Genomic DNA, 23,229 nt, shown 5'->3' on the forward strand with positions numbered 1-23,229 from the left:
ATCAACACCCTCCTCTTCCTCCTCCTCCTCCTCCTCCTCCAGCCCCACCCGGCTGAGCCCCGTTCGCTCTCTCAAGTCGCGACCTGAAGAAAACTTTACGAAGCGACGCGGAGGGCAACCGAGCACGAGCATGCGCGGGGGACGGGGCTGCGCGCCACAGCCACTGTAGCCCACGACCCGGTGACAGATCGTGGTTTCTGCTCGTCCACTCTCAGCCCTCGGCGTGAGGCGACCGGGCGAAGGGGCGATGAGCGACAACGACATTCTCGAGATGGACTCCGTGTCCGACGCGGAGGAGCTGGAGCTGGAGCTGGAGGGGGGTCCCGAGTTGGGCATGATCGACGAGGAAATGGGTGAGAGAACAACTCCTCTCGCGCTACGTAAGACAGACCAGATCAGAGGGTTTGTTGTCGCGAGCCAATGTGGTTTCAACGCGGGTCTTAACCCGGGTTTGCGCTGCGCTCACGTCCGTGCCATGTGTGGTACCAAGTTCACCCACTGATGCTTTGGTGGGTGTAACTTTCAAAGTGGATAAGAAACTATAACCATGCACATTTACTCTTTTGACATGAAGTTACTTTTTTCTCCCTACTTCACTATACAGTCAAGCCTCAGTGATTTATTGTTTTCATTACTTTGAGGATACTGTATATAATTTGCATATGATACATAGCCTAGATCACTGTAAAGTATGTTTACACTACGCAACAATGTACCAAGTAATTCAAATTGGATTCTGCATAAGAAGCATCTTAAAATGCTGCTACACTCGTCTCAAAAACCCAGTAGAACACTGACAACATGCCTGGTGGTACATTCTGTGCTGTTGCTACTTTGACCAACTTCAAGATTCCCCCGCTAAACACAAATACACCATTGTGCTGCCATCAGCAAAACAGCGGTATCTTCTTTTCAGAAGTAAGTGGACTTACTGCAGTCGGTTTCACATTCGACACATGCTCGCTGCATGTGTAACAGAACAGCAACATCTGTGGGGGTGTGGTGCACACATTTTTTCTTTCAAAAGGGCACAAGCCCTCAGCCCCGCACCAACGTTTCCGCAAAGCTGATATTATTGCATCATCACCGTCGCCACCAGTTTAACTAATACTGCATCTCACATTTAAGATTCCAGTTTATTTCACAGATGCGGTACAGTCACTGATGTCATTGCATTCCTCCGCCTTCTTTTGTCTCTGGCATGTCTTACATTCCTCTCGACTACATGTACTGACGCCACATCTCGCCTGTCTGGCCTGTGAAGGGCGTGAAAAGAGTCAGTGTCGGAGGTCGACACTTCCAGCGGAGTATGTCGCAGTGTCTGAACAGCTGCCAGCTGCAACTCCAGTATTTCATGGCAAAGATTTCTCAGTCTGTCAGCCCCTTTTGTGTCGGTCTTGTCCACAGTGACAGACAAACGGTCCTTCGGGTAGTCGTAGAAAGCCCTGACTATCTGGAAACGTTACCACAGGTTTTCACACTGGACCACAGAGGGCCAACCAAAATGCAGTCTGCCTGATGGGGCCTATGTTCCATTGTAATAAATTATTAATGTGCAGATTTAGCTGCAACCTGTGAAAAATCACAGAAAAAAACACAGCGGGGTGGCTCAAACAACACTTTTATGGTTTTGTTTTTACTCCATAAAATTGTCAACAAACATTCAGGAAGTCTGGTTTATGTTTTACATCCACCAAACACCTTTTTTTTTTTTAAATTCTGTGTCTACAGTAAACCTAACGTCTGTCTGTCTTGACACAGATCTGACGGGTTAGTGTAGGACAGTGGAGGTTATAGGGAAACACCATGGTTTCCTATGAAGATACATTTTCCCATATTACCTCTCATTCTTGCAAACAACGTTCCGTGTTGGAAGCATTCATCAGTGAAAATGTATTATCACTGATCCAATTTCACAGGGGAAACACACTATTACAGGCACAATCTGCTCTTAGCAATGCAGGACCTGAGAGGCGACTCTGTTCCAGAGGAAGACATTGCACTGGACTTCTGACGACTGTCATAAAAATGTCCCCCATGTTTGAGTCAGAACAGAATTTCCTGTCAGAGGACAAGAGGCACACTTGGCTGTGGTTTTGCATTAAACTTTCCCAGTGAAGTGTTTCAGATGTTAACTCAAATAAGAAGTGTGTCATCGTGTCACCTTAATGCTGCGGCGGGAAAAGAAAGAAAAAGATTGAAAGAATCAAGTCGTTTCTGTTTGTTGTTATGGAGGATGTTCTCTTAAGAGGAAGTGAAGCCTGGTGGGTGGGTTGTGGCAAGAAAGCAGATTTTTATTTATTTTTTGTTATGGCTGGCGGCATGTCGCCATAGATTGAGCTTTTTTTTTTTTCAAAAGGATCAAGGAACACAGTTCTCACTGGTCGCAGAGGTTTTGAAAATGGTGTTCCTGCTGGGCGTAATGACTCAGCGGCTGCCGTACATGTTTATTCAGTTTACAAAGTGGTAACTGTAGAAAATACAAATCTAGGTACAGCATGGCATCCAGTCAGTAGTAAACAACTTAAAGAATTCAACAAGAAGGAGAACCATTCAGCTGGTAGCAGACTTTGTAAGGGGAAAGTCTTAAGTTCAGTTTCCCAGGATGTAACTATGGCTCGTGTTTTGATAACAACATCTGTCTCCAGTTAGTTTCCTCATAATGTTCCACTTCAAATGGAAATATTACAGGACTTTCCCTATTGGATGATGTATCATCTGTTCCGTAAGAATAAAAAGACACTTAGAGTATAATGCAATCATGACGGACGTTTTAGTGTTGTTGTGGTCAGTGGTGGGAATCCCGATTGTTGACTGCAGAAGGCCGTGGGCTGTTGGGGCCAGAACAGTGTGACGTTTAGGGAATAACAGGCTTGTAACGAGAGAGTCACTGGTCCAAACCTTTCCGACTGTTTTGTAAATGAGTAACAGTGTGTACTGCTTCAGTGAGCCGTGACAACTTGATAGGCAGTCTGCTGGGCATAAATTCAAATTTTGACCTGATGATGGCACTGCACAGAAAGTTAAGATATTCTTATCATTCATCCCGAGGTGAACCCTCATCAGTAGGACTCAAAATGTTCATGAAGTCCACGGCTGACTGCCCGACACTGGCATCCCCGGAGCTAGCTGATTCGTAATAAGAATAACAGCATGTCAGCTGTTATTCTTTTTTTCAGTTTATGTGAACACGTGACATAACCGCGCTGCACTTGCTGCGTCACTAAGCACCTTATCGTCGAAGCCGTAGGTTTACGATGGTTCGTATGAAGCAGAACATTCTGGGGTTTAAAGAACAGCTCCGCGGTAACGTGAACATGGTTACTCTGTCCGAACAAGGCAAGTTTATTCGTATAGCACATTTCGTGCACAGTGGCAATTCAAAGTGCTTCACAAATGAGCAGATAAAAGAACATCATCAAAATAACACATCAAATGAAAAGGTGAAGTGCATTAAAAGAGAGGGCATGAGAGGAAGTAAAAACGAAAGGAACGCAAGTATGTAAAGTAGAATAGGAACATAAAATAGCAAATGACTGCCAGGAGGAACTATTAGTTAGTAGTTAGTTGAACTATACATTTCGCCATCACAGACTTTTAAACTATGCCTTTTAAATAATTAATGTACAAAATAACCTTGGATAAAACAACAAAACAAAACTTTGTTTTGTTAAATGCACATTTAATATATACACATACAAATATGCAAAATATTTGCATACAAATATGCAAAATGTTTTTAAAACTCAGTAGTTTCTTTTTGCATACCATGCAACATATATGTGGTAAATGACTTATCTGTTTTTCCTGTCTGGGATCATCATCATGTCTGTTTTCCGATCTCTGTCTCATCTTTTTTTTTCTTTTTCTTTCAGTTTATCCCGAGGAGTTTTTACCAACGTATCATTCGATTAAAGAAGGAGCAAGAATAACCAAAACGCAGCTGGTGAGTGAACACAATAATGCTGGTGAAGCAGAGAGCAGCTTATCAATCATATTTAATCTATATGGGCTTGAGATTTTGTAATCAAGTTGACATACAACCCAGGGATACATACAGTATGTGTCCGTGTCATTATTATGAAAACTGTTGCCAAGTAGCGTGTCTACTGCGCCGAGAGACACAGTTGCCACGTCACTACACAAAACACACTATGATATAACATCATGCAAGTAGTTAGTTGTACCTCCGAGAACTTAATTAACACTCAGTGGTGTCACAAGTCAAGAGTGTGCAGAGAACGAGAGAGAGAGGGAGAGGGAGAGAAATAAAGGGCGGGAGCCGTTGTGTTTGTTGTCTCTTCCCATTTCTCCTGCATGGCCCACACCACAGGTTAAATGGGCCGGTGAAGGTCGGTATGTAAGTCTGTCAGCACAGACTCTCTGCCCACTGGCCTTCCTCTCCCTGCTCTGGTCAACATGTATGGCGCTATGGAGGAAGAGGAGTACGAGTTTGACGCCGTCGACTTACCCGATAAGCCGTGTTTTTGCCCCCAGGCAGACTTCAACAACAAGCCCGACTCCTTATTCTTCAACGACGGCGTGAGGCGGATCGATTTCATCCTGGTCTACGAAGATGAGGACAAGAAGGAGTTCGAGAAGAGGCACACGTTCCAGCGACGCAAGGTAGGTCTTTCCTTTTTTTAAGCTGTACATCATATTCTTCAGTCATTTTAACTGTTGCAAATCCTCACACGGTACTTAATCCAAAGTGATCTACTCACAAAAATTAAGAATCTGTGTTTCAGTGTTTTTGCCCATTGTCAAAGGCCCAAGTGCCTGGAACTCTGAAATGAAAATAGATGATAATATGACAATGATTAAATTTAAATATTGAATCTTAAATTTAGATTTATTTATTTTTTTTGAATAAAACTTTGTTCCAAATATTTTTGGTCTTAATATTTTAATAGTTTTTTAAAGCATAAACACAGGTTGTTTTCCAAACCCTTCTCTCTGTAAAGATATTAATTACAACTTCTATGGTGAAATGACATATATCTTTGTACGCTTAAATATAAATATACCAGCTATATTGACTCTCGGCTGTTTATAAAGGGTGGTTTTATTTACACCAGGCACAACCTCAAATTAATTTCTCGTGATTCACCACAACGTTCTTGAACTTCAATATCTTTTGTTAACCAGGAAATGGTGAATTGTTGCTTTTGTTGTGCATTCTCACTGTACTTCAAATGTTGTCAGTGCACATACTTTAACCTCGCTGTGTTCAGGGAAGATGTGGAAATGACGAGCGTTACTCCTTCACTCGAATCAGATCAGCCTGGTCATACTGTACGTCGCCTTGTCTAAGCTTGAACTCCGTCTTATCTTGTTATTTTTGCCAAATTTCCTCAGCCCAGAATCCTGAAACTTTCATAAACTTACTGCTGTCATAAATATTTACCATGCCACTTCCTCTTTTTTTTTTTTTACACATCACAAATCTACACCTCAGGGGCCTGTGCAGGGATTAAAGAAAGGACAATGAGACATTAGCGGACATACACAGGTGTGTTGTTTGTTGCTGCCTGCGTCTTTCACAATAGGTTTACAGTAATGTGTGATTCAATGCTTTGGAAATACTGTTGATCCACACACCTAAGTTGCCTGCTGTGTTGCAACTGCAACCCTCAGGTGGTCCTGACATGGAGACGGGGCTATGTGAAGGCTGAAATCATAATTCATTCATTGGTTAATATATAAAAGTAGTGAAGGGGTGCAATGGGTGTAGGCAGAAGACGCGTCTCTCTGGAAGATGCTGTGCAAACAGCAGAGGGCCGGTGAGTAAAGCTTGTTGCAAGATTCTCTGAGACTGAGGCAATTCCTCGATCGTAATCATCGCGAGCCAAACTAAATCCAGAGAGGGATGAGCCGTGCAGACGTCTCTGCCTGGCACACCCTTTAGTTCAGTCTCTCTAGAGCCAAAATGATGTTGAACTGACTGTTTCCAAACCTTCCAATCCTCTGCCCTGAATCTTGACTGCTGGAACGGAGGGTTTCAGTTCACATGGCGCTGGCTGAATTGTTAGGCGTAAAAATGACGCTGGATTTACTTTTTAAATATTCTGTTATGTTTGTCTTAAGTTTCCACGTGCTCATGGTATTTCCTGTGGGTCATGAAAACAGGTGTGGCTAAAAACAACAGAGTATGACTTTGTCAACAGTTCCCTCGAAGGTATCCATTGGAACGAGGCTGAAATAATAGGGTTATGTACAGTAAATGTACAGTGTACAGGTGACACATTAAACTTGAATTCTCTGGGATGATAATGGTGTCAACAAAAAGTTTTTATGAGCTACCTTTTCTTTTACTTTTAATATGTATATGCTCTGTGCTCTGTTACATGCTTTTTAGCTTGGGGGAAGCTGCGTTTGCTGTGCTCAGCTATGATACACCACCAACAAGAACCTGCTCAGACTTGCAGGCGGTATTTTCCTTTGCGGTGCTTATGTACAGTGTAAATAAAGACTATGCTATGGAATGGAAAATGTCAAAACAAATCAGCTGTGGAAATTAGATCAAATGTATCTCCCCCAAAAAATACTGATGAAATTTAAGTACATAAGGTTTATTACGGTGGCAATTTGTAAATGGGTACATGAAATAACACAACAGAAATAAGTTTTAAACTTTGTTGCGTCTTCCTGAAACACTTCTGTGTACATTCAAATGCTTACCAGTGCTTTGAGAGGTGCTCACAGTATTTACTCTGCTGGCTCAGCTCATACCGTAAGTTGTGCCTTTACCTACTGTACAGTAGGCCTCCAAATCTTAATGGCCAGAGAGGAGGGGGGGAGCAGCTTTTTGAAACTCTTTTCTGTTCTCTTCTCTGTAGAGACGACGAGAGTACTTTGAGGCCAGCCTGATGAAGATGGGAGTGGAACTGGAGGCCACAAAATCGGTGCGTGGATTTGCGCTCAACAATTCGTATCAAGCTGTTGTTTCCCTTCCAGTCTCTCTCTCTCCCTCTCACTTCACCTAAACACTCTTTCTATCTCGCTGCCCTGCAGGTCATAGATGAGAAACTGACGTTCATCAAGGTCCACATGCCCTGGGACGTGCTGTGCACCTATGGCGAGGTCCTGCACATCAAGCTCCCCATCCAGCCCAACGACCTGGCCTCCCGCCCCTCCCCCTGGCGCTTTTTCTCCTACGTCACCAAGCACTTCTACCCCAACGAGGAGCTGATCGGCAAGGAGACGGAGTTCTTCACTGCGCCCTTCGAGAAAGACCGCCTGGAGTACTTCTACATAAAGGACAAAGATGTCTTCTTCACTCCGTCCATGAGGAGCCGAATGGCAAGTTGTCTCGTGTTGTTGCAGTCAGCTCGGACTGCCTGCTATTTTCTTGGAATGACATTGGTCTGGATATATGAATGTAGTATCTATGCTCTTTATGTGTCTTTGCTGTTCTTACCGACTTGACCACAAATATGTAAAGTTCTCTTTCTTTTCTCAGGCATATTACATCCTGAGTCGTGCCCCCTATGAAATAAGAGGAAATACAAAGAAGTTTGGCATCACCAAACTGCTGGACGGCGGAGTGTACAAAGCTGCCTATCCCCTCCATGACGCAAGTGCCACTGTCTTCTACTTTTTGTTTAGCTAAACGCATACCAACGCATTTCGGAGCTGTTCATTCCACAGTATATAAGATAAAGTGTAATTGCACAGTTCCTTTGTTTGAGTGAGTTCCTCTGTTGGCGGTTACAGTGCAGGTTCAACGTCCCGTCCACAGAACAGGGCTGCCCCAACGAGAGATTCCTGCTCTATGAAGAATGGGCTCATCCCAAAAGCTTCTACAAGATGCAGCCACTCGACCTAATAAGGTGAGCGCAAGATTTTATGTTCTCTTCACAAAAATGCTAGAATTACTCTTTCGTGGCAGTGTTTAAATCCAGCAGAGTCACAGTAGTCACCATTAAAAATAAATTACTTTTGTTTTCTACAGGAAGTATTATGGAGAGAAGATTGGTATTTACTTTGCCTGGCTGGGCTTCTACACGATGATGCTCGCTCTGGCTGCTGTTGTGGGACTGGGTTGCTTCATTTATGGATGGAAGACTCAAGAAACCAGCACCTGGAGGTAGCTACATTTCCCTCATGGACATCTCCTACAATGTCCTCAACATTTAAAAAAAAATCTTGTAGATGAACTCATCATATATTTCATTTTTACAGTCAGTGCCAATGCAGTATTGCTTATTTAAGGACACCTTATTTTGCTATTGCTATTTCAGTGAAGTATCAATGTGCTGCACAACTAGAGCATTTCTCTGCAATTGCTTCAGTTTGCCTACTTCACTGTTCTGTAGCAAAGAGGTGTGCGACCCGGAGATCGGAGGGAACATAGTAATGTGTCCACAGTGCGACAAGTTCTGCAACTACTGGAGGTTGAACACCACATGTGAAGCGTCAAAAGTAAGTGGTAGTTTATTTCATCATGAGTTCATGGGAAGAAAGGCTTATTCAACAGGGTCAGTTTTGAACGCCTCACGGCAGTTCTTGCTGCACCGGTGCACAGTGCAGCTACATCATTTACATATCTAAATGTGTGGAGTTGCTGAGAAGCAACAATCTGCATTTTAGCCTGATAGGACTGTTTTTTGTGTCTCTCGCCTTTTTTGTAGAAACTTAGTATATTTGATAACTTTGGGACCCTGGTGTTTGCAGTTTTCATGTCAATCTGGGGTAAGTTTTATTTATTTATTTATTTATTTTTCACATTTTAAACCATTCCCACAGAGCATATGCAGGCATGCTAATATTCCCGATTCGGACCCAAACTCTATATTTTACCAAGTTAAAAGGAAGATACAGAAAATATTGCGAATGTTGTGTTTTTTCCTTCTTTCTCATTATTTCCCTGCTGGGGTTTTTTCTGGCTCCTATCCACATCTTGGCCCTTAGTAACATTATTCCTGGAGTTTTGGAAGCGTTACCAGGCGGAGCTGGAGTACGAATGGGACACTGTGGAGTTCCTGGAGCAGGAGGAGCCACCTCGCCCAGAGTATGAGGCCAAGTGTATCTATGAGAGGAAAAATCCTGTCACAGGGGTAAATCACACTCACAATGCTCTTCTTTTCTTAAATTTCATGTTTATTCATTTTGCACCTTATAATATATCTCAGTCAGTCTGTGATTAGAGAACTAAAGCAAGAAAAATATGAAGATGGATTCAAACTTTTCTACTACTAACCCTAACTATATTAACTTAATGAGTAATAATGAGTCGTGCCAAGTTGTTGTTTAAGTAATTCATCGAGTTTTTTTTGTCACATAGGTGAAAGAAAAAGTTCCTTATACAACCTGTGGACGATGTGTTCGGGTGTCCATTGGAATAGGGACAGTCCTATTCTGGGTAATGTAAATAAATGGCATTTTTATTTCAATTTACTTTTTGATAATGCTTTCATTTAACCTATCTCTAACTCGTTGACAATTTCCCATGACGGTTTTGTGAATTAATATAGAATTTGCTGCGAATTATAGGCAAAATGGAAATAATTCTGGATTTATTCAGTATTGTGGGGTTTTTTTCATTTCAAAACATATTATACTCACAGCTGTTCTATGTCCTTTAGATTCTGTTGATCCTGGCGTCCATCGTGGCCATCATTGTCTACCGCCTGGCCGTCTTCTTCACCTTCTCCACCAGATTCAGAAGCCAGGAGCTGAAGGAGTTGGAGCCGTTGAAGGAGTACGTGACGCCTCAGATGGCCACTTCTGTCACAGCCTCTCTCATCAGCTTTGTTGTAATTATGATCCTCAACATTCTCTACGAGCGCGTCGCCATCTGGATCACGAACTTTGGTGAGTTTTAAATTGTGCTTCACGTATTTCTTTACTCTTTCTTGGTTTAATCCCAAACCTTATTTTCTCATCTGACACACAACAACAGAACTCCCGCGGACCAAGACGGACTACGAGAACAGCTTAACCCTGAAGATGTTCCTCTTTCAGTTTGTCAACTATTACTCCTCGTGTTTCTACATCGCCTTCGCCAAAGGGAAAGCTGCCAGCTACCCTGGACAGCCTGTTTATCTTTTGGGAAAGTACAGGAACGAGGAGGTACTGTTTGTCCATCTAGGTGTTGCATGTTTGTCTTTCTAGCTTGTTATTTTTTGACTCATAATCCGTGTGTCGTGTCTGCAGTGTGATCCTGGTGGTTGTCTGTTTGAGTTGACCACTCAGCTCTCAATCATTATGAGTGGAAAAGCCATCTGGAACAACATCCAAGAAGTCTTGATGCCGTAAGTAATTTTTTTTGTCAAGTATAAAACAGGCGACGAAAAACAAGGAATACAAGTGACGAGTAAAACAGTGATCAAACTGACTCGCTGTTACTGATCTCGTCCAACCCTCCACAGTTGGGTGAAGAATTTGATTTCCCGCTACTGCACCCGTGTGACCTCAGAGAAAGTGATCCCTCGCTGGGAGCAGGACTACCAGCTCCAGTCCATTTCAAAACTAGGACTGTTCCATGAATATCTAGAAATGGGTAAGAGTTTTTCAAAAAAAAGGTCTTCTTCAGTCCCTTCATTTCCTCCTTGAAGAATAAAAAAAAACAAAAAACATGTATCTTGTCTCTCACAGTCATCCAGTTTGGCTTTGTGACCTTGTTCGTGGCCTCCTTCCCTCTGGCTCCGGTCCTGGCTCTGGTCAACAACCTGTTCGAGATCCGCGTCGACGCTTGGAAAATCATCACGCAGTTTCGCCGCATCATGCCGGAGAAGGCCCAGGACATCGGGGCCTGGCAGCCCATTCTTCAGGGCATCGCCATCTTGGCTGTTGCAACAAACGTAAGCGGAGGACAGCAACCATCGACTGTAGCCTCAACAAATGACCAAGTGTTTGAAAACAGTTGAACAATATTAGGATCTACAGCAGGGGTGTTCTTTAGAGAGTACAGGTGTAGAGATTTAAGCAGTAGTCTAGTCTCATATGATTGGTGCAGAGGCATATGCCTTAAAGTACAAAAATGACATTGACCATGAGTGTGACATTAACATTTTCTGCTCTCACTACATTTATTCTGGTGTTTCAACAGGCCATGATCATTGCGTTTACATCAGATATGATTCCACGCTTGGTCTACTACTGGTCTTTCTCTGTGTACCCATATGGAGATCAATTTAATAACACAATGGCGGGCTACATCAACAGCTCGCTGTCTATATTCAACACCAGAGATTTCACCAGCATCAGCAGGCCCATTATGGACAACAGCACAACCATCCCAACCTGCAGGTACAAAGACTGGCCCATCCACAGTGTGTGCTGGATTCAGTTTTCTCCAAGTGGATTGTAAAGAGAACACAATGTCTGAGTTTTCAATTAAAGTATCATCCATTTGAGAAATGTCTTATCTCAAAATGATTTGGTGCACAATTGAAAATGTAGATATTTTTAAATAACGTTTTAGTTTTAAAATCTTTCCTTTCCTGATTCTGTTTTTTAATATATGAAAGGACACATGGTTACATGATTCCACTTACTTTTAAAGATTAATACATATGTAACATAACACACAATGTCTCTTTCCGAGAGATAATACACACATACAGACACTTGAAAAAAACATAAAATAAGAAGGCAAGTTCAATAGAAGACTTGTGTCAGGAAGAGTCATGCTTGTGTTCTCTGGGAAACTACTAAGACTTGTATTTTCTAGGTATCGTGATTTCCGTTATCCTCCGGGACACCCCAGACAGTATGAGCACAATGTCTACTACTGGCATGTGGTCGCAGCAAAAATGGCTTTTATAATTGTACTAGAGGTGAGTATAAACATAACAGACAATTTCCCTGACACAAAACCATGTCATTAAAAATATAAATATAATAAAATGTCTTCTATTTTTCCCCCCCTCACAGCACATTGTTTACCTTACCAAGTTCATCCTGTCCTATGTGATCCCAGACGTCCCGTACGCTGTCAAAGAGCAGATCAGACGAGAGAAATACTTGACCCAGGTCATTCTCCACGAGACCAACCTCAAGCTGGTGACCAAACGTTTGAAACCCATCAAAGACGAGATTCTCAAGCACACTCACACAAAAGAGGGAAAGGAGGAGATAGAGCTGGATTTTTGACACGTCCACTCAAACACCTGTTTTGAAGCCTCGCCAGCCCCATGTGAACCTGTGACAAAATTAAGACCCCAAATAAGGAACGTCCTTTTTTATGGAAAATGTGTACATCCAGTAAGACCGAAGACGTCATATATATATATTTTATGGAGCTGATGGCCAAAGAAAGGAGAAAACCACTGCTGTCTGCTCTTCATCCCCTAACCACTGACATCTTCAGTGTGTTTGGCTCAAGACAGTTTCATCCAGAGCACTTGTATGACTTTTGAAACATGTTGTTCTTCCCAAAAAATATTTTGTGTATATTTTACCAGTTCACAAGATTAAATCTTGTGTATATCGGCCTGTAGCACTGGTCCTTTCAGCCGCATGTTGGAAGTGCAGATTTTTCCACACAATCCACCGCTGGGTGATCTTTTTAGTTAAATTCTGTCCTAAAATATCAGTATTAATATGTACGCAAAAATACTTAACATTTAAATGCAATGTTGATAATGGAGTTTAGTTTTACAATTTGGTCTCTGTTACTAGTGCAACATCTTCTCTTACACCCAGAGAAAAGCAGCGCCGAGCGTCGGACGGATGCCGTTGTCATTTTCCCATTCAGTGCCAACGTTGTTAAATTGAAATTGCACTTGCGCCCATCTGAGCACCCATGGGCGTGTTGGCCTTAAAATGAGCTGCGGTCAGGCTCATTGTTGTCACATTTCTATCTTGAGGGAGCGGAAAATGATTGTGCTTTTGACCTTTAAAGACCTGGTCTGAAGTCAATGACCAAGTACTTCACTGTAATTTTAAGGGCTCATTATCGAGATAGTAATATGCGGATGCACAACATGCACACTCAGGTGGTCTGCTCTTTGAGAAATGAAACCATTTCCTCTGCAGAGAGGCAAGCTCTCTTTCTACCTTGCAAATCTGCCTTTGTAATAACAATCGTCCAAGGTACTAGTTTACCAATACACAAGGACAGTTTCAATCATTACAGCGTGTGGTTCAGTTCAACCTTTATTTAATTTGAATTAAATGAACACAACCATGTGAAGTGGCTTAGTTGATGATGTGAGTAGAGTCTGACCCTCCACATACTCACATCTGCTATTCTGTTTTGCACTTATTAGATTTGCTGTCCTGTGCCATGACCACTACACTGCACAACATGTTGGACTGCACGTCATATCCAGTGATAAAGGACTTATGTCAATTCAGTGGCGTGCTGCAAACGGAGCTGAAGTACCCCAGCGTGATTTTGTTGCTTTGCTACTGCTACCTCTTAACACTTGGCAAGAAAAGAATTGTAGTTGCCACACATGTCTGCACATGTGTATAATGTGTGCAATATCGTTAATAAGTGATCTCAGAACAGTGGAAGTCAAGGGCAGCTTGACAAGCACACTTTTCTGTAGTAGCTACTCGTATGTCAAAGATCCCAGGATTATCAACAATGTGCATACTGCTCCCTCTGTTCTGCTTAGCAAGTTCCATCCTTGTAAACAGGACACGCCCATTAAAATTAAACATGCAGCCGCTGGTAGTCAAGCAAGCCTCCAGAGACCATGGCTTACTGCGCTCACAAGAGGACTGTAAATTGCAACACTAATGCAGACATGCAATATCGGATCCTTTGTCGGGAAAAAACTCTGTTCTTATTTCGTTCCAATGCTTGATAATCTCCTGGATTGTCAATGTTTGTATTTCTTAGTTTGAACTAATCAAGAACCGTTTGCCTTACTTGTTCTGGCGACACGCCACGTCAGTCATTTATAAACTTCTGTGTCATTGCTTATGTCTTAGATCAATACCACTGTTGTATTATTGCCTAATTACAATAACCACCATGTATGTAAACAGTATCATATACAAGGAATACAGTATCTGATCATGCATATGTTTTTTTTTTATTGTTTTGTACTGTGCCATTAAATTGTTTTGTTTTTTTAAAGTGTCTGTCGTGTTTCTCTCTTCTGTCGTGATTCTCATAGATCGGACTTTGCTGTATTAGTTAAGATCACATCATTGTGTGGTTGAGATTCCAAAAATATATTTTTGTCCACACAACCATGTTGTTTGTCAATGTTTGTCATGGTAACAGCTTAAATGTCTTGTTTCAAGAAACAGGATTATGAACTTTTGATCCAAAGATACATGTTTTTTGCAAGAAATTATCAGATTAAAACAAGATGCAGAGCAAATAATTTTTTAATGTTCTGCTCTGCAGCAGCGGCGACAGTCATCTGTATATCCTAAAAAACAGTAAATGTAATATTTTCCTGGATGATTGTTGTTTTTAATAATTCCTTAATTGCTTTATTCCAGTTGCTGTCTTGCTGAAGCTGTTGTTACTTCCTGGAGAACTTAAAACAGTACTTTTTTAAAGATCTAGACGTACTGCATAGGTTCGTTAGGTTTTACCTTTTTATAAACATTCTGCATGTTTCACTCGTCCCTGCTTCATTTTTAATCAGGCACATGTGTCGACGCTCTCCAGACGTCATCGACACGAGACACGGGGTCCATTGAGACTCACATGTACGCCCCACTGTGTGCGTGTCTGAGTGGAAGCACTTTGGAGCATCAGCCTCCAACTTGATTAGTATATTCTTGTGATTAATCTCATCGAGTTTTCACTATGAGTGCACAGATCACTTGTGTCGGGTGGGTGAAGCGAGGCGTCTCCAAGGAAACCCCGGACAAAGTAAGTGACTTGTAACGAGCTAACGTTAGCCGGAGGCTAATTTGTCAACATGGCAGGTCCACTGATGAAAATGACAACACAGACTGACGAAAAAAGACTTCTTGAACATTAGCATGGGTGTGAACTGTAATGTGTAAATACCCTGAAATGTTTATATAAGAATTATAAACAGGTACTTGGCTAAGACACAACAGGTTCTTTTACCCTTCAACTGATGCTCATTCATTTTAAACCTGAGGAACAGTCGGGAAAAAGTAGATTTGAGTAATTTGGTGGGAATTATTTCGAAAAAGAAATTAAATAACTAGCTTTTCTCTACTCCTTGGCAATTTAGATTTATCCAAACATTTGTAGAAAAGAGTCTTGTCAGGGTTTAAAGATGTGATCCTTTTGGCTTAATTGTGCAACTTTTTTTATTTATTCCACTTCAGGTTGAGTTGAGCCAGGAGGAGCTGCAGCGCATCATTACTGAAGCAAAAGACGAGTTGGGGTATGTTGGGATAAAGTAAAACACACACACACACACAATACTTCAGTTTTTGCCTCTGTTCTATCTCTTTTCATTGTCATATATATTCAAATATTCAATATATTGAAAGTGCTGCCATAAAAAAATTAAATAAGAGTTGCATCAATGACAAAAAAATAATTCATAGTCAATATTATGAAAGGTCAATAATTGTTTGTCATTTTTTAAAGCAAAAATGATCTTGTTGCAGCTTCACAAATGTGAGATTTTGATGATGTTATTCTTAATCCAGAGACCTTGCAGCTGAGGATGAAGATGAGGATGATGAGGGTGTTGCTCCAGAGCCGAATCCTAGTAACGTCACAGCTGATGTTGCTGTAGTTCCAAAGGACAAGAAGGAGGATGGAAAAGAGGAAGAAGATGATCTGGCAGAGTACGGCCTGGATAGATACGATGAAGAGGATTCAGGTGAGTCAGGTGTTAGTGTGTTGCTTGTGTATTCTTTGCTATTCACTGTCCAAACTAATATAATTATCCTCAATGTTTTTAACGAGTTGATTTGTGTCTATCTTAAATTTGACCCGGTATCTGATGTTTGTCTCTCGTTGATTAAGTGACGGCTAATCTCGGCGACAGCCTGGCTGGGCTCACAGTGTTCAGCTGTAATGAGGAGGATCCTTACATCACCCTCAAAGACACAGTGAGTTTCCTCAGTGCTTACATGCACACAAAATATGTACAACCACGTCTTACTTGTTACCTAAATCCAAAATTTTCATTCCATCGCAGAAATACCATGTTAACCTTAAAGTCGTGACAGTGTAGCTGTGGTTCTAGTGGTTCTATTTAAATAAACTTAGGAAAAATTCTCTTCAAGAAAACCAATTGTTATATTATGCAACTATATATGCTTTATCTTGCTGGGTGTTGTTTTTTTCTTCTTCCCTCTAGGACCAGTACGAGCGAGAAGACTTCCAAATCAAACCCAGTGACAATCTCATCCTGTCAGGCAAGGCAGAGAAGGACTGCTGCAACTTGGAGATCCATGGTAAATATCTTTATATGTGACACAGGAAAAGGTTTTCTGTTGTTTGGATGCTGTTGTAGAATAGAAACTAAATGTATAAATTGTGTGAATTAAAATGTAGAAACGTTGACACCTCTGCCCAAACGTCTTTATTTATATGTTTTACTTTACAGTCTATAACTCGGAGGAGGACTCTCTGTATGTTCATCATGACATCCTGCTGCCAGCTTATCCACTGTGTGTGGAGTGGCTCAACTTTGACCCAAACCCTGGAGAAGGATCCGGTAAGAAAAGCCTTGAGTTAGTGAGGGGAAAAAGGGTGATGAATATTCTTCTCTTGTCCACAGTCCACTGTCCTTCAAGGTCTTAAGAGTTCTCCTGATTTGAATAAAAATCAAAAATCCCTTTTTTGCTAAAGTCTGCACTGTGTCCTTGCTGCAGCTAACTACGCCGCTGTGGGCAACATGACTCCTCAGATAGACGTGTGGGACCTGGATGTGGTCGACTGTTTAGAGCCGGTCTTCTCCCTGGGGAGCAAAAAAGCTGCAAAGAAGAAAAAGAAGAACAAGAAGGTACAAGACTTTTCATTAGCTCCTAATGGCAGTGTTGTGGCCTGGTAAAATCTAAAGACTCAAAATGATTAGAAGAATTTGATGATGTGATTGGCAGTTTTTCTTACGGTTACACTTGAAGGTGAAGTGGATAACCCGCCGTTTTAGAGATGGGGCAGATTCAATACAGTTTAAATATGTGGATAACAAGGCACATTTTCAGACAGTCTCTCCTGGAAAACTTCCACAGTGCTGTACTGAAAAGTGACAGAAATAGTTGTGTGATAAATGAAGAAGGGGAGAAAAAAGAGAAGTTGAACCCTTTTTGCACTGTCACCAGTCAAACCAGGACATGTGTGCGAGTGTCCAGGTTTCGGTTTCAGAAAGTTAGAGAACTTGAGGGACACCCTCGACTTGTTCTGCTACATTGTTTCCTGCAGATATCATCAACATGTTGCTTTGTGTTCTTGTTGAAAACAGGGGGCAGCAGCTGAGCCTGTGGAGGGTCACACAGACGCAGTGCTGGATTTATCCTGGAACAAACTGGCCAGGTCAGTATTCGGAGGCCTTGGAGGTATCACTGAAAAATGTATTGACGTATTACTGAAACTGGAGCTAATTATAAACATTCCCAGTGAATTGATCTTTATTTGGGACTTTACATATACTGTTTGATGTCTTTATACTGTAACTGTGCTGACTTATGCAACTTAAATTCAGAGTAAACATTCAAACAAATTCACCGTCACAGGAATGTGTTGGCCAGTGGATCAGCAGATAACACTGTTATCTTGTGGGATCTGTCTCAAGGCAAACCAGCCACGACTCTGCGCAGACAAACTGATAAGGTATTTAATACAAATGTGATGCACTGTGGTTATTGGGTACTGAATCACCAACATTTGCAGCCTTCAGCTTCTAGAAAACAAACTCTTTCATCTTTCAGGTTCAGACGATATCATTCCATCCGTTTGAGGCACAGACTCTGATATCAGGATCATATGACAAGTAGGTTTAATCTGGTATTGTCAGTGGTTCATAGAATGAGATGAACAAGCAAATCAGTTTAACACGGATATTTTTCCTTTTCAGGTCAGCTGTCCTGTACGACTGCCGTAATCCAGACAACAGCAATCGGACGTGGAGGTTTAGTGGTCAAGTGGAGCGACTGGTCTGGAACCATTTCTCGCCATGTAACTTCCTAGTAGGTCCTTAAATTCTCCTGCTGCATTTTAAAAATTACAAGCTTTGGGCAATTTTTTTTTGACAAGCATTTTTAGACAATGTTACCAATTTATCTTTACCTCAGCCACGTACAGATGTCAAAGTCACGCGAGCTTAAAAAACAGAACAGACTGATTGTATTTGGAATTTTGTTTATAGAAGTAAACAAGCATGATTGCCTCCAAGTAGTACTTTACTTTCAGTTTGTCTGTCGAAAAAAATATTTTTAAAATATGAAATATGGGTGTTTTTCTATTTTTCATTTGTGCAGCAGGAATGATAATCATTAAAGGACAACCACAGTGAAAGGCCTCATTGACACATTCCTTTTTAAAAACTAGCTTGTAATGGTTGGAAATAGAAATTATGCCAAAAATATGTATGAGTCAAGCTTATGTTTTGTGTTTCAGGCCAGCACAGAAGATGGTTTTGTCTACTGTCTGGACGCACGCTCAGATAAACCTGTTTTCACACTGAGGGCACACGATGAAGAAGTGTCGGGTAGGTACAAATATGTGTGTGCTATGATCAGAGTGGCTCATTTGTTTATTGTCAAAACATATTCAGATTTTCTTTGTTTCTGCATTTCCTGTTCTCGCATCAGTGCAGTATTTTGTAAATTAAACATCACAAAAGCTTCGACACAGTGATGAGTCACCACAGGGGGGAGTTTGTGGAAATGAATAGAATGACGGAGTAAAATCCTAAATACACCTGCTCCTGTAAAATGCCGTTGTTATGACCCAGCTCCCTGCCCTTTAACTTGACGGTGGACCGACATTGTCTGTACAATGAAATATTCAATCTAAACATCTCAATATTCCTGCAGGGTTGGACCTGAGCAGCCAGATTAAAGGATGCTTGGTCACATCGTCAGCCGACAAACACGTTAAAATTTGGGACATTTTGGGAAACAAACCCAATCTGGTGCACTCACGAGATATGAAGATGGTAAGATCGTGTAGATCTCTCTGTTTTTTGGAGATACTTTTCCCTGTCAAGTCACAATGCTTGTTCGTTAAAGGTTGTTTCTAATGATGTTCTTCCTCACCTGTGAACAGGGAGTGCTGTTCTGTGCATCGTGTTGCCCTGATCAGCCCTTTGTCTATGCCTTTGGGGGACAGAGGGAGGGTCTGAGGGTTTGGGATATCAGTGATGTTGCAGCAGGTACAGTCGACACTAAACTTCTTTCTCCTTTAAGACTCGATTTGTGCTGTGCATTGAAATCAGATAAAAAAGTTAAATAACTTGTTGCTTAATTTGAGAACCATATTTATTCCATTTCCATTTATTGACTGCAAGCTGGAAATTCATTTCCTGTCAGTGCATGACCTGTGTTTATAAGGTTGGTAAATCACATTTTACTCACATGTTATTGTGATTGTTCCCTTTAGTGGCTGAGGTGTTTGGTAGTCGAGAGCGCTTAGTGTTGAACACGGGATCGCAGGCATCCAGCAGCGCAGCCACAGCAGAGATGGACGTCTCCCAGTGACCCAGCAACAGCCTGTAAACATTAATAAACTGAGCTTCCCTGGAAAGTCATCGGGATGCTCCGCTTGTTCCCGTGTTCCTCGTAGTGCAGCACAGGAAAAGTTTTGGATTAACTGAAGCCGCACTCGAGAAACACTTGAGAGTGAAAACTGGGGCTGAAACTTTCAAAAGAAGTTTGTTCAGTTTCTTATTTTTTCCATATTTTCAGCAATTTTCTTTTCTTTTTTTTCAAGTGGAAGTAGTGGTTCAAATATTTGAATTACTATTTGAATTGTTTATGTGATTCAGTTGCCTTTCTTTGTACAAATGTAATATTCCAGTATTCATTAAGTATAAAAAGAATTGGGTTTTGTTTTTGATATTTCACACATAGGTCCCTCATAGTAATTAATAATAATAATAATAACATTAATAGAAGTTAGTGTACAAAAATCTGTTCACAACAACGGGCTTTTCAAAATGCTGTATCATCAATAAATACAGTTTTTTTAAATGTCTAAACCTTTATGTTATTGTGATTGTCTAACTTTTTTCCCTGCATTTTTCACTTTACCCTCCCAAGCAAAAGAGACAATCCTGTCTTTTGGTGTCTTAGCCATATAGATAATAACACAATACATAACTGGCAACTGAAACTGAAAAGTTTAGTGTCTTAGTGATATATAGTACAATATTTCATCAGTTTAAAGTTTGAATCCCACAGTAAATGTGGTAAATGTTTCAGAACGGTAGAAAAGTAGATTTACATACATGCATTATTGGCATTCATAAGGGCAACCTACCTTATTGGTATTCATATGGCAACATTCCATTATCTTTGCATGTTGAATAAATCCAATGTACCAGGATCCAATTATATTATCAGTATTCATAAACTGTTGAAAATTAATGTGAAACAATGGTGGTTTGAACTAGTGCTGGAATTATCGCTGGTCTGTTCATTGTCTCCTGTAATGGTCGCAGCTAAGGTGGAACTAACGTGATCGAGTCGCAGCGCCAACACGGACCTATTACAGTGACGGACATGTGAGAACCATTTGAGCATGGCGTCGGCTCATTTGTGCAAACTGCACAGTCTCCTAACACGGTTCTGTACCGGCACCGCACTGCGACGTGTTCAAAGTAAGCTCTGTCTATGTTCGTTCAACAACATGTTTATGTCGGCGGTCGTGTTAGTTTGACCGAGTTTAATGTTTGTAGCCGTGAACGCAACAGTGGTGGCAGTTAGCTAACATGAGCTAACCTTGAGATTATTTGGTATGTTAACACCAGCGATATTTGTGTTTCCACTGTCAAAACCATATGTTATTTGTTTTTCTACATATAAACTCAGTATATAGTGAAGAAGATTACACGTATATAGAATGATATGAAAAGTTACACAGGTTGGTCCATTGTCCTTCCTCGTCGTTTAACTGTTAACCTCCTTGTTGACTTGTTAGCAGGTGTCATATGTTCTTCGCACTACTTTTCAATACCATCATTTTCAATTAGATCATCAATACTGCTGTTTAATCCTTGTCTTAGAAGTTGAAACGTGTCTGTTTTCCTTCCTAATTCTGTTGAATCTGTGTGTCGGTGTTGCAGCATGTCTGGTGCCAGTTCGACAGAAGTCCAGTGACAGTGGACCTTCACTTCAAGGCCCAAACTGGTATTTCGAATTTCAAAAAGAAAAACTAAGTGCATATGTGTTTATTTAAGCTAAAGCACTCATAACCATCATGTGACAATTTTAATAAAAAATGTATTTTTCAAGAAGCAAACAATCAGAAATACAGTATTAATTGATTTAAAAATGTTAAGCGTTGGGACAGCTGAGTAGCATTTGGATCACCAGGAGATGATTCTCACCCATTTGCAGGTTACATTTGGTTGTGCTGTGTAAAATGTAACTGTATGAACATGTTGGCAGTTTTCTAAATTATATATTCTAACTGTACTTGGGTATGAAACCTGATCATTGTTTTTGGTAATTGTGAACCAAATAAAGGCAGAACAATCATGAAAATGTGATCGAGTATGATGTAAAGATCATATTCATCATATTATCAGGGCTCTGTCAAGGGGTATGTTGGGAAATGTCTTAGATTTCTTACATTAGTCAGATGAAGAGCAGCTGCTTCCCTGCAGTTTTATAATAGTCTGAGGGGTGTCAGGCACTTTCTTTAAATCTTTGATATAGTGCTTTGTTATAAAGGTATAATTGTGAACAGAATAATAACCCCCCAATCTCTTGGCTTTAGTAACGTGGACATCGGCGTGACTTCCGATGGGAAAACCATAGTGTGCTACCATCCCACTGTCGACATTCCTTATGAATTTACACAAGTAAGAGAATGCTTTCTATCAGTTCATAAATATGAATATGTCAATGTGCTGTCTGTTGAGATATTCTGCATTTGAGGACTGATTGTAACTTTTTCCATCAGTGAGAGAGAAGTAAGAGGCTCTGCAGACTTTTCATCCGCCTCTGCTCATTTGCCCACTTTTGTCCCACAGAGACACAATTTAAAAGCTAGAAAATCACAGTCCACTGCTGAAGTGACTGGTCGATTCACAAGTAGTCAAGAAGTCAAGAATACAGCGTGTACACTCAAGCACCTTTGTCTGAATTTCGAGTTTATATTTGTGCATGAATTTGTGTGAGGTCAAAGAATAAACGCAGTTAAAAACATTTTTTTAAAATTGATCCCCGTAATTATAAGGGTTAAATGGCAAGCAGGTTGCCTTGATTGATTAATCACAAGTCATAGCACTGCCACAAGGTGGAACCCTCAAGACCAAAATGACACCTGTCACAGACGTACATCAGTTAGAAATATCAGTGTCAATAATCAGTACTCAAAGATTGATGGAATGTGCATCAAAACAATTCTATGATTATTGAAAGTGAATGCACAATTTTGGAAGTGTAAGAAGGAAACCATGCTCACGCCACTAAATCTTTGCAGCCTATTGAACGACCTGACCCCACAACCAACACGGTTGAGACCCACGACCAGGTTTTAAAGGCCAACCTCAGCCAGGAGGTGCTGAAGGTCAAAAAGGGGCCCACTATAGAGGAGCTGAGCAAGATGTTCTTCACCACCAAACACCGTTGGTATCCAGTAGGACAGTAAGTACACAAGTAACACGCAGTATTACTTTAACGCCACTGTTGGTAGAACGGGTAACTTTTTAGTACAGGGACTAATTAGGACTTGACTTTAAGTATTTGCATTTACAATGGAAATCTTGAGTTCCTCTTTAGCTGAAAGGGACAGAGAAAAATAACTGAAACCTTTGTGGCCGTATTATTTGTTGTCACTGACACCTGACCTACGCAAGTGGAAGGAGTGGTTTATTCATCCTCATTTCTAATAATTGATTTGTTTATTTAAGCTAAAAGCTAAGTAATTTAACTGTGCAGGGCTGTCGGGACAGAAACATTTACCAACTATGATAAGGAATCTTTTTCCTTTTTCTGTTGTATAATTGTGAGAGCAGAAAGAAAATATGTCAACCCATCGAAAATCTTTCTCTGGATTCTGGTCAAAATTGATTTGCTTCTGTTTCCCTGCTTGCAGGTACCACATGAGACGCAGAAAAAAGGATCCTCTGAAGGACAGATAGACAAACTGCAAATGTGTGTTCGTGTTACTGTCACAGTGTTGTATAATAAACTGTTAAATATTGA

The 23,229-nt window shown here is 41.0% G+C and overlaps 3 protein-coding genes across 5 annotated transcripts; all 3 read left to right on the forward strand.

Moving 5' to 3' along the window:
* Window positions 1-35: 35 nt before the first annotated feature.
* Window positions 36-14,041, forward strand: ano6 (anoctamin 6). 3 transcript variants are annotated; one of them, XM_035604113.2, is made up of 21 exons: window positions 36-353; window positions 3,876-3,946; window positions 4,498-4,626; window positions 6,840-6,905; window positions 7,015-7,302; window positions 7,463-7,576; window positions 7,717-7,832; window positions 7,955-8,089; window positions 8,319-8,424; window positions 8,634-8,694; window positions 8,914-9,059; window positions 9,287-9,364; window positions 9,588-9,816; window positions 9,905-10,074; window positions 10,159-10,256; window positions 10,374-10,504; window positions 10,600-10,805; window positions 11,054-11,253; window positions 11,678-11,783; window positions 11,881-11,979; window positions 13,218-14,041. In XM_035604113.2, the coding sequence occupies exons 1-21, from the start codon at window positions 248-250 to the stop codon at window positions 13,236-13,238; spliced, it is 2,676 nt and encodes an 891-aa protein (XP_035460006.1). In that variant the 5' UTR covers window positions 36-247; the 3' UTR covers window positions 13,239-14,041. The 3 variants fall into 3 exon arrangements, with proteins under 3 accessions (XP_035460006.1, XP_035459995.1, XP_035460015.1); XM_035604102.2 differs by having other exon boundaries at window positions 37-353; window positions 11,881-14,041; XM_035604122.2 differs by having other exon boundaries at window positions 339-353; window positions 4,502-4,626; window positions 11,881-14,041.
* Window positions 14,042-14,601: 560 nt separating this feature from the next.
* pwp1 (PWP1 homolog, endonuclein) lies at window positions 14,602-20,060 on the forward strand. Its single transcript, XM_035646152.1, has 15 exons — window positions 14,602-14,791; window positions 15,223-15,281; window positions 15,553-15,728; window positions 15,875-15,960; window positions 16,212-16,308; window positions 16,461-16,571; window positions 16,729-16,859; window positions 17,319-17,389; window positions 17,590-17,686; window positions 17,785-17,846; window positions 17,931-18,042; window positions 18,473-18,563; window positions 18,892-19,013; window positions 19,124-19,229; window positions 19,457-20,060. The coding sequence occupies exons 1-15, from the start codon at window positions 14,726-14,728 to the stop codon at window positions 19,552-19,554; spliced, it is 1,485 nt and encodes a 494-aa protein (XP_035502045.1). The 5' UTR covers window positions 14,602-14,725; the 3' UTR covers window positions 19,555-20,060.
* Window positions 20,061-20,519: 459 nt separating this feature from the next.
* Window positions 20,520-23,229, forward strand: mrpl42 (mitochondrial ribosomal protein L42). The gene is made up of 5 exons (XM_035646178.2): window positions 20,520-20,675; window positions 21,141-21,204; window positions 21,797-21,881; window positions 22,505-22,668; window positions 23,120-23,229. Exons 1-5 carry the CDS (start codon window positions 20,597-20,599, stop codon window positions 23,163-23,165), a joined length of 438 nt encoding a protein of 145 aa, XP_035502071.2. The 5' UTR covers window positions 20,520-20,596; the 3' UTR covers window positions 23,166-23,229.

Source organism: Scophthalmus maximus, chromosome 12 (genome assembly GCF_022379125.1).
Source record: "Scophthalmus maximus strain ysfricsl-2021 chromosome 12, ASM2237912v1, whole genome shotgun sequence".
Taxonomy (NCBI): Eukaryota; Metazoa; Chordata; class Actinopteri; order Pleuronectiformes; family Scophthalmidae; genus Scophthalmus; species Scophthalmus maximus.

Coding starts and splice junctions, on each gene's coding strand:
- ano6 (XM_035604102.2), top strand. CDS start 248: ATGAGCGACAACGACATTCTCGAGATGGACTCCGTGTCCGACGCGGAG. Junction 8,425..8,633: donor CCACATGTGAAGCGTCAAAA/GTAAGTGGTAGT, acceptor CCTTTTTTGTAG/AAACTTAGTATATTTGATAA. Junction 11,254..11,677: donor ACAACCATCCCAACCTGCAG/GTACAAAGACTG, acceptor TGTATTTTCTAG/GTATCGTGATTTCCGTTATC.
- pwp1 (XM_035646152.1), top strand. CDS start 14,726: ATGAGTGCACAGATCACTTGTGTCGGGTGGGTGAAGCGAGGCGTCTCC. Junction 16,572..16,728: donor AAACCCTGGAGAAGGATCCG/GTAAGAAAAGCC, acceptor TCCTTGCTGCAG/CTAACTACGCCGCTGTGGGC. Junction 19,014..19,123: donor ACTCACGAGATATGAAGATG/GTAAGATCGTGT, acceptor ACCTGTGAACAG/GGAGTGCTGTTCTGTGCATC.
- mrpl42 (XM_035646178.2), top strand. CDS start 20,597: ATGGCGTCGGCTCATTTGTGCAAACTGCACAGTCTCCTAACACGGTTC. Junction 20,676..21,140: donor CGCACTGCGACGTGTTCAAA/GTAAGCTCTGTC, acceptor TCGGTGTTGCAG/CATGTCTGGTGCCAGTTCGA. Junction 21,882..22,504: donor TTCCTTATGAATTTACACAA/GTAAGAGAATGC, acceptor AAATCTTTGCAG/CCTATTGAACGACCTGACCC.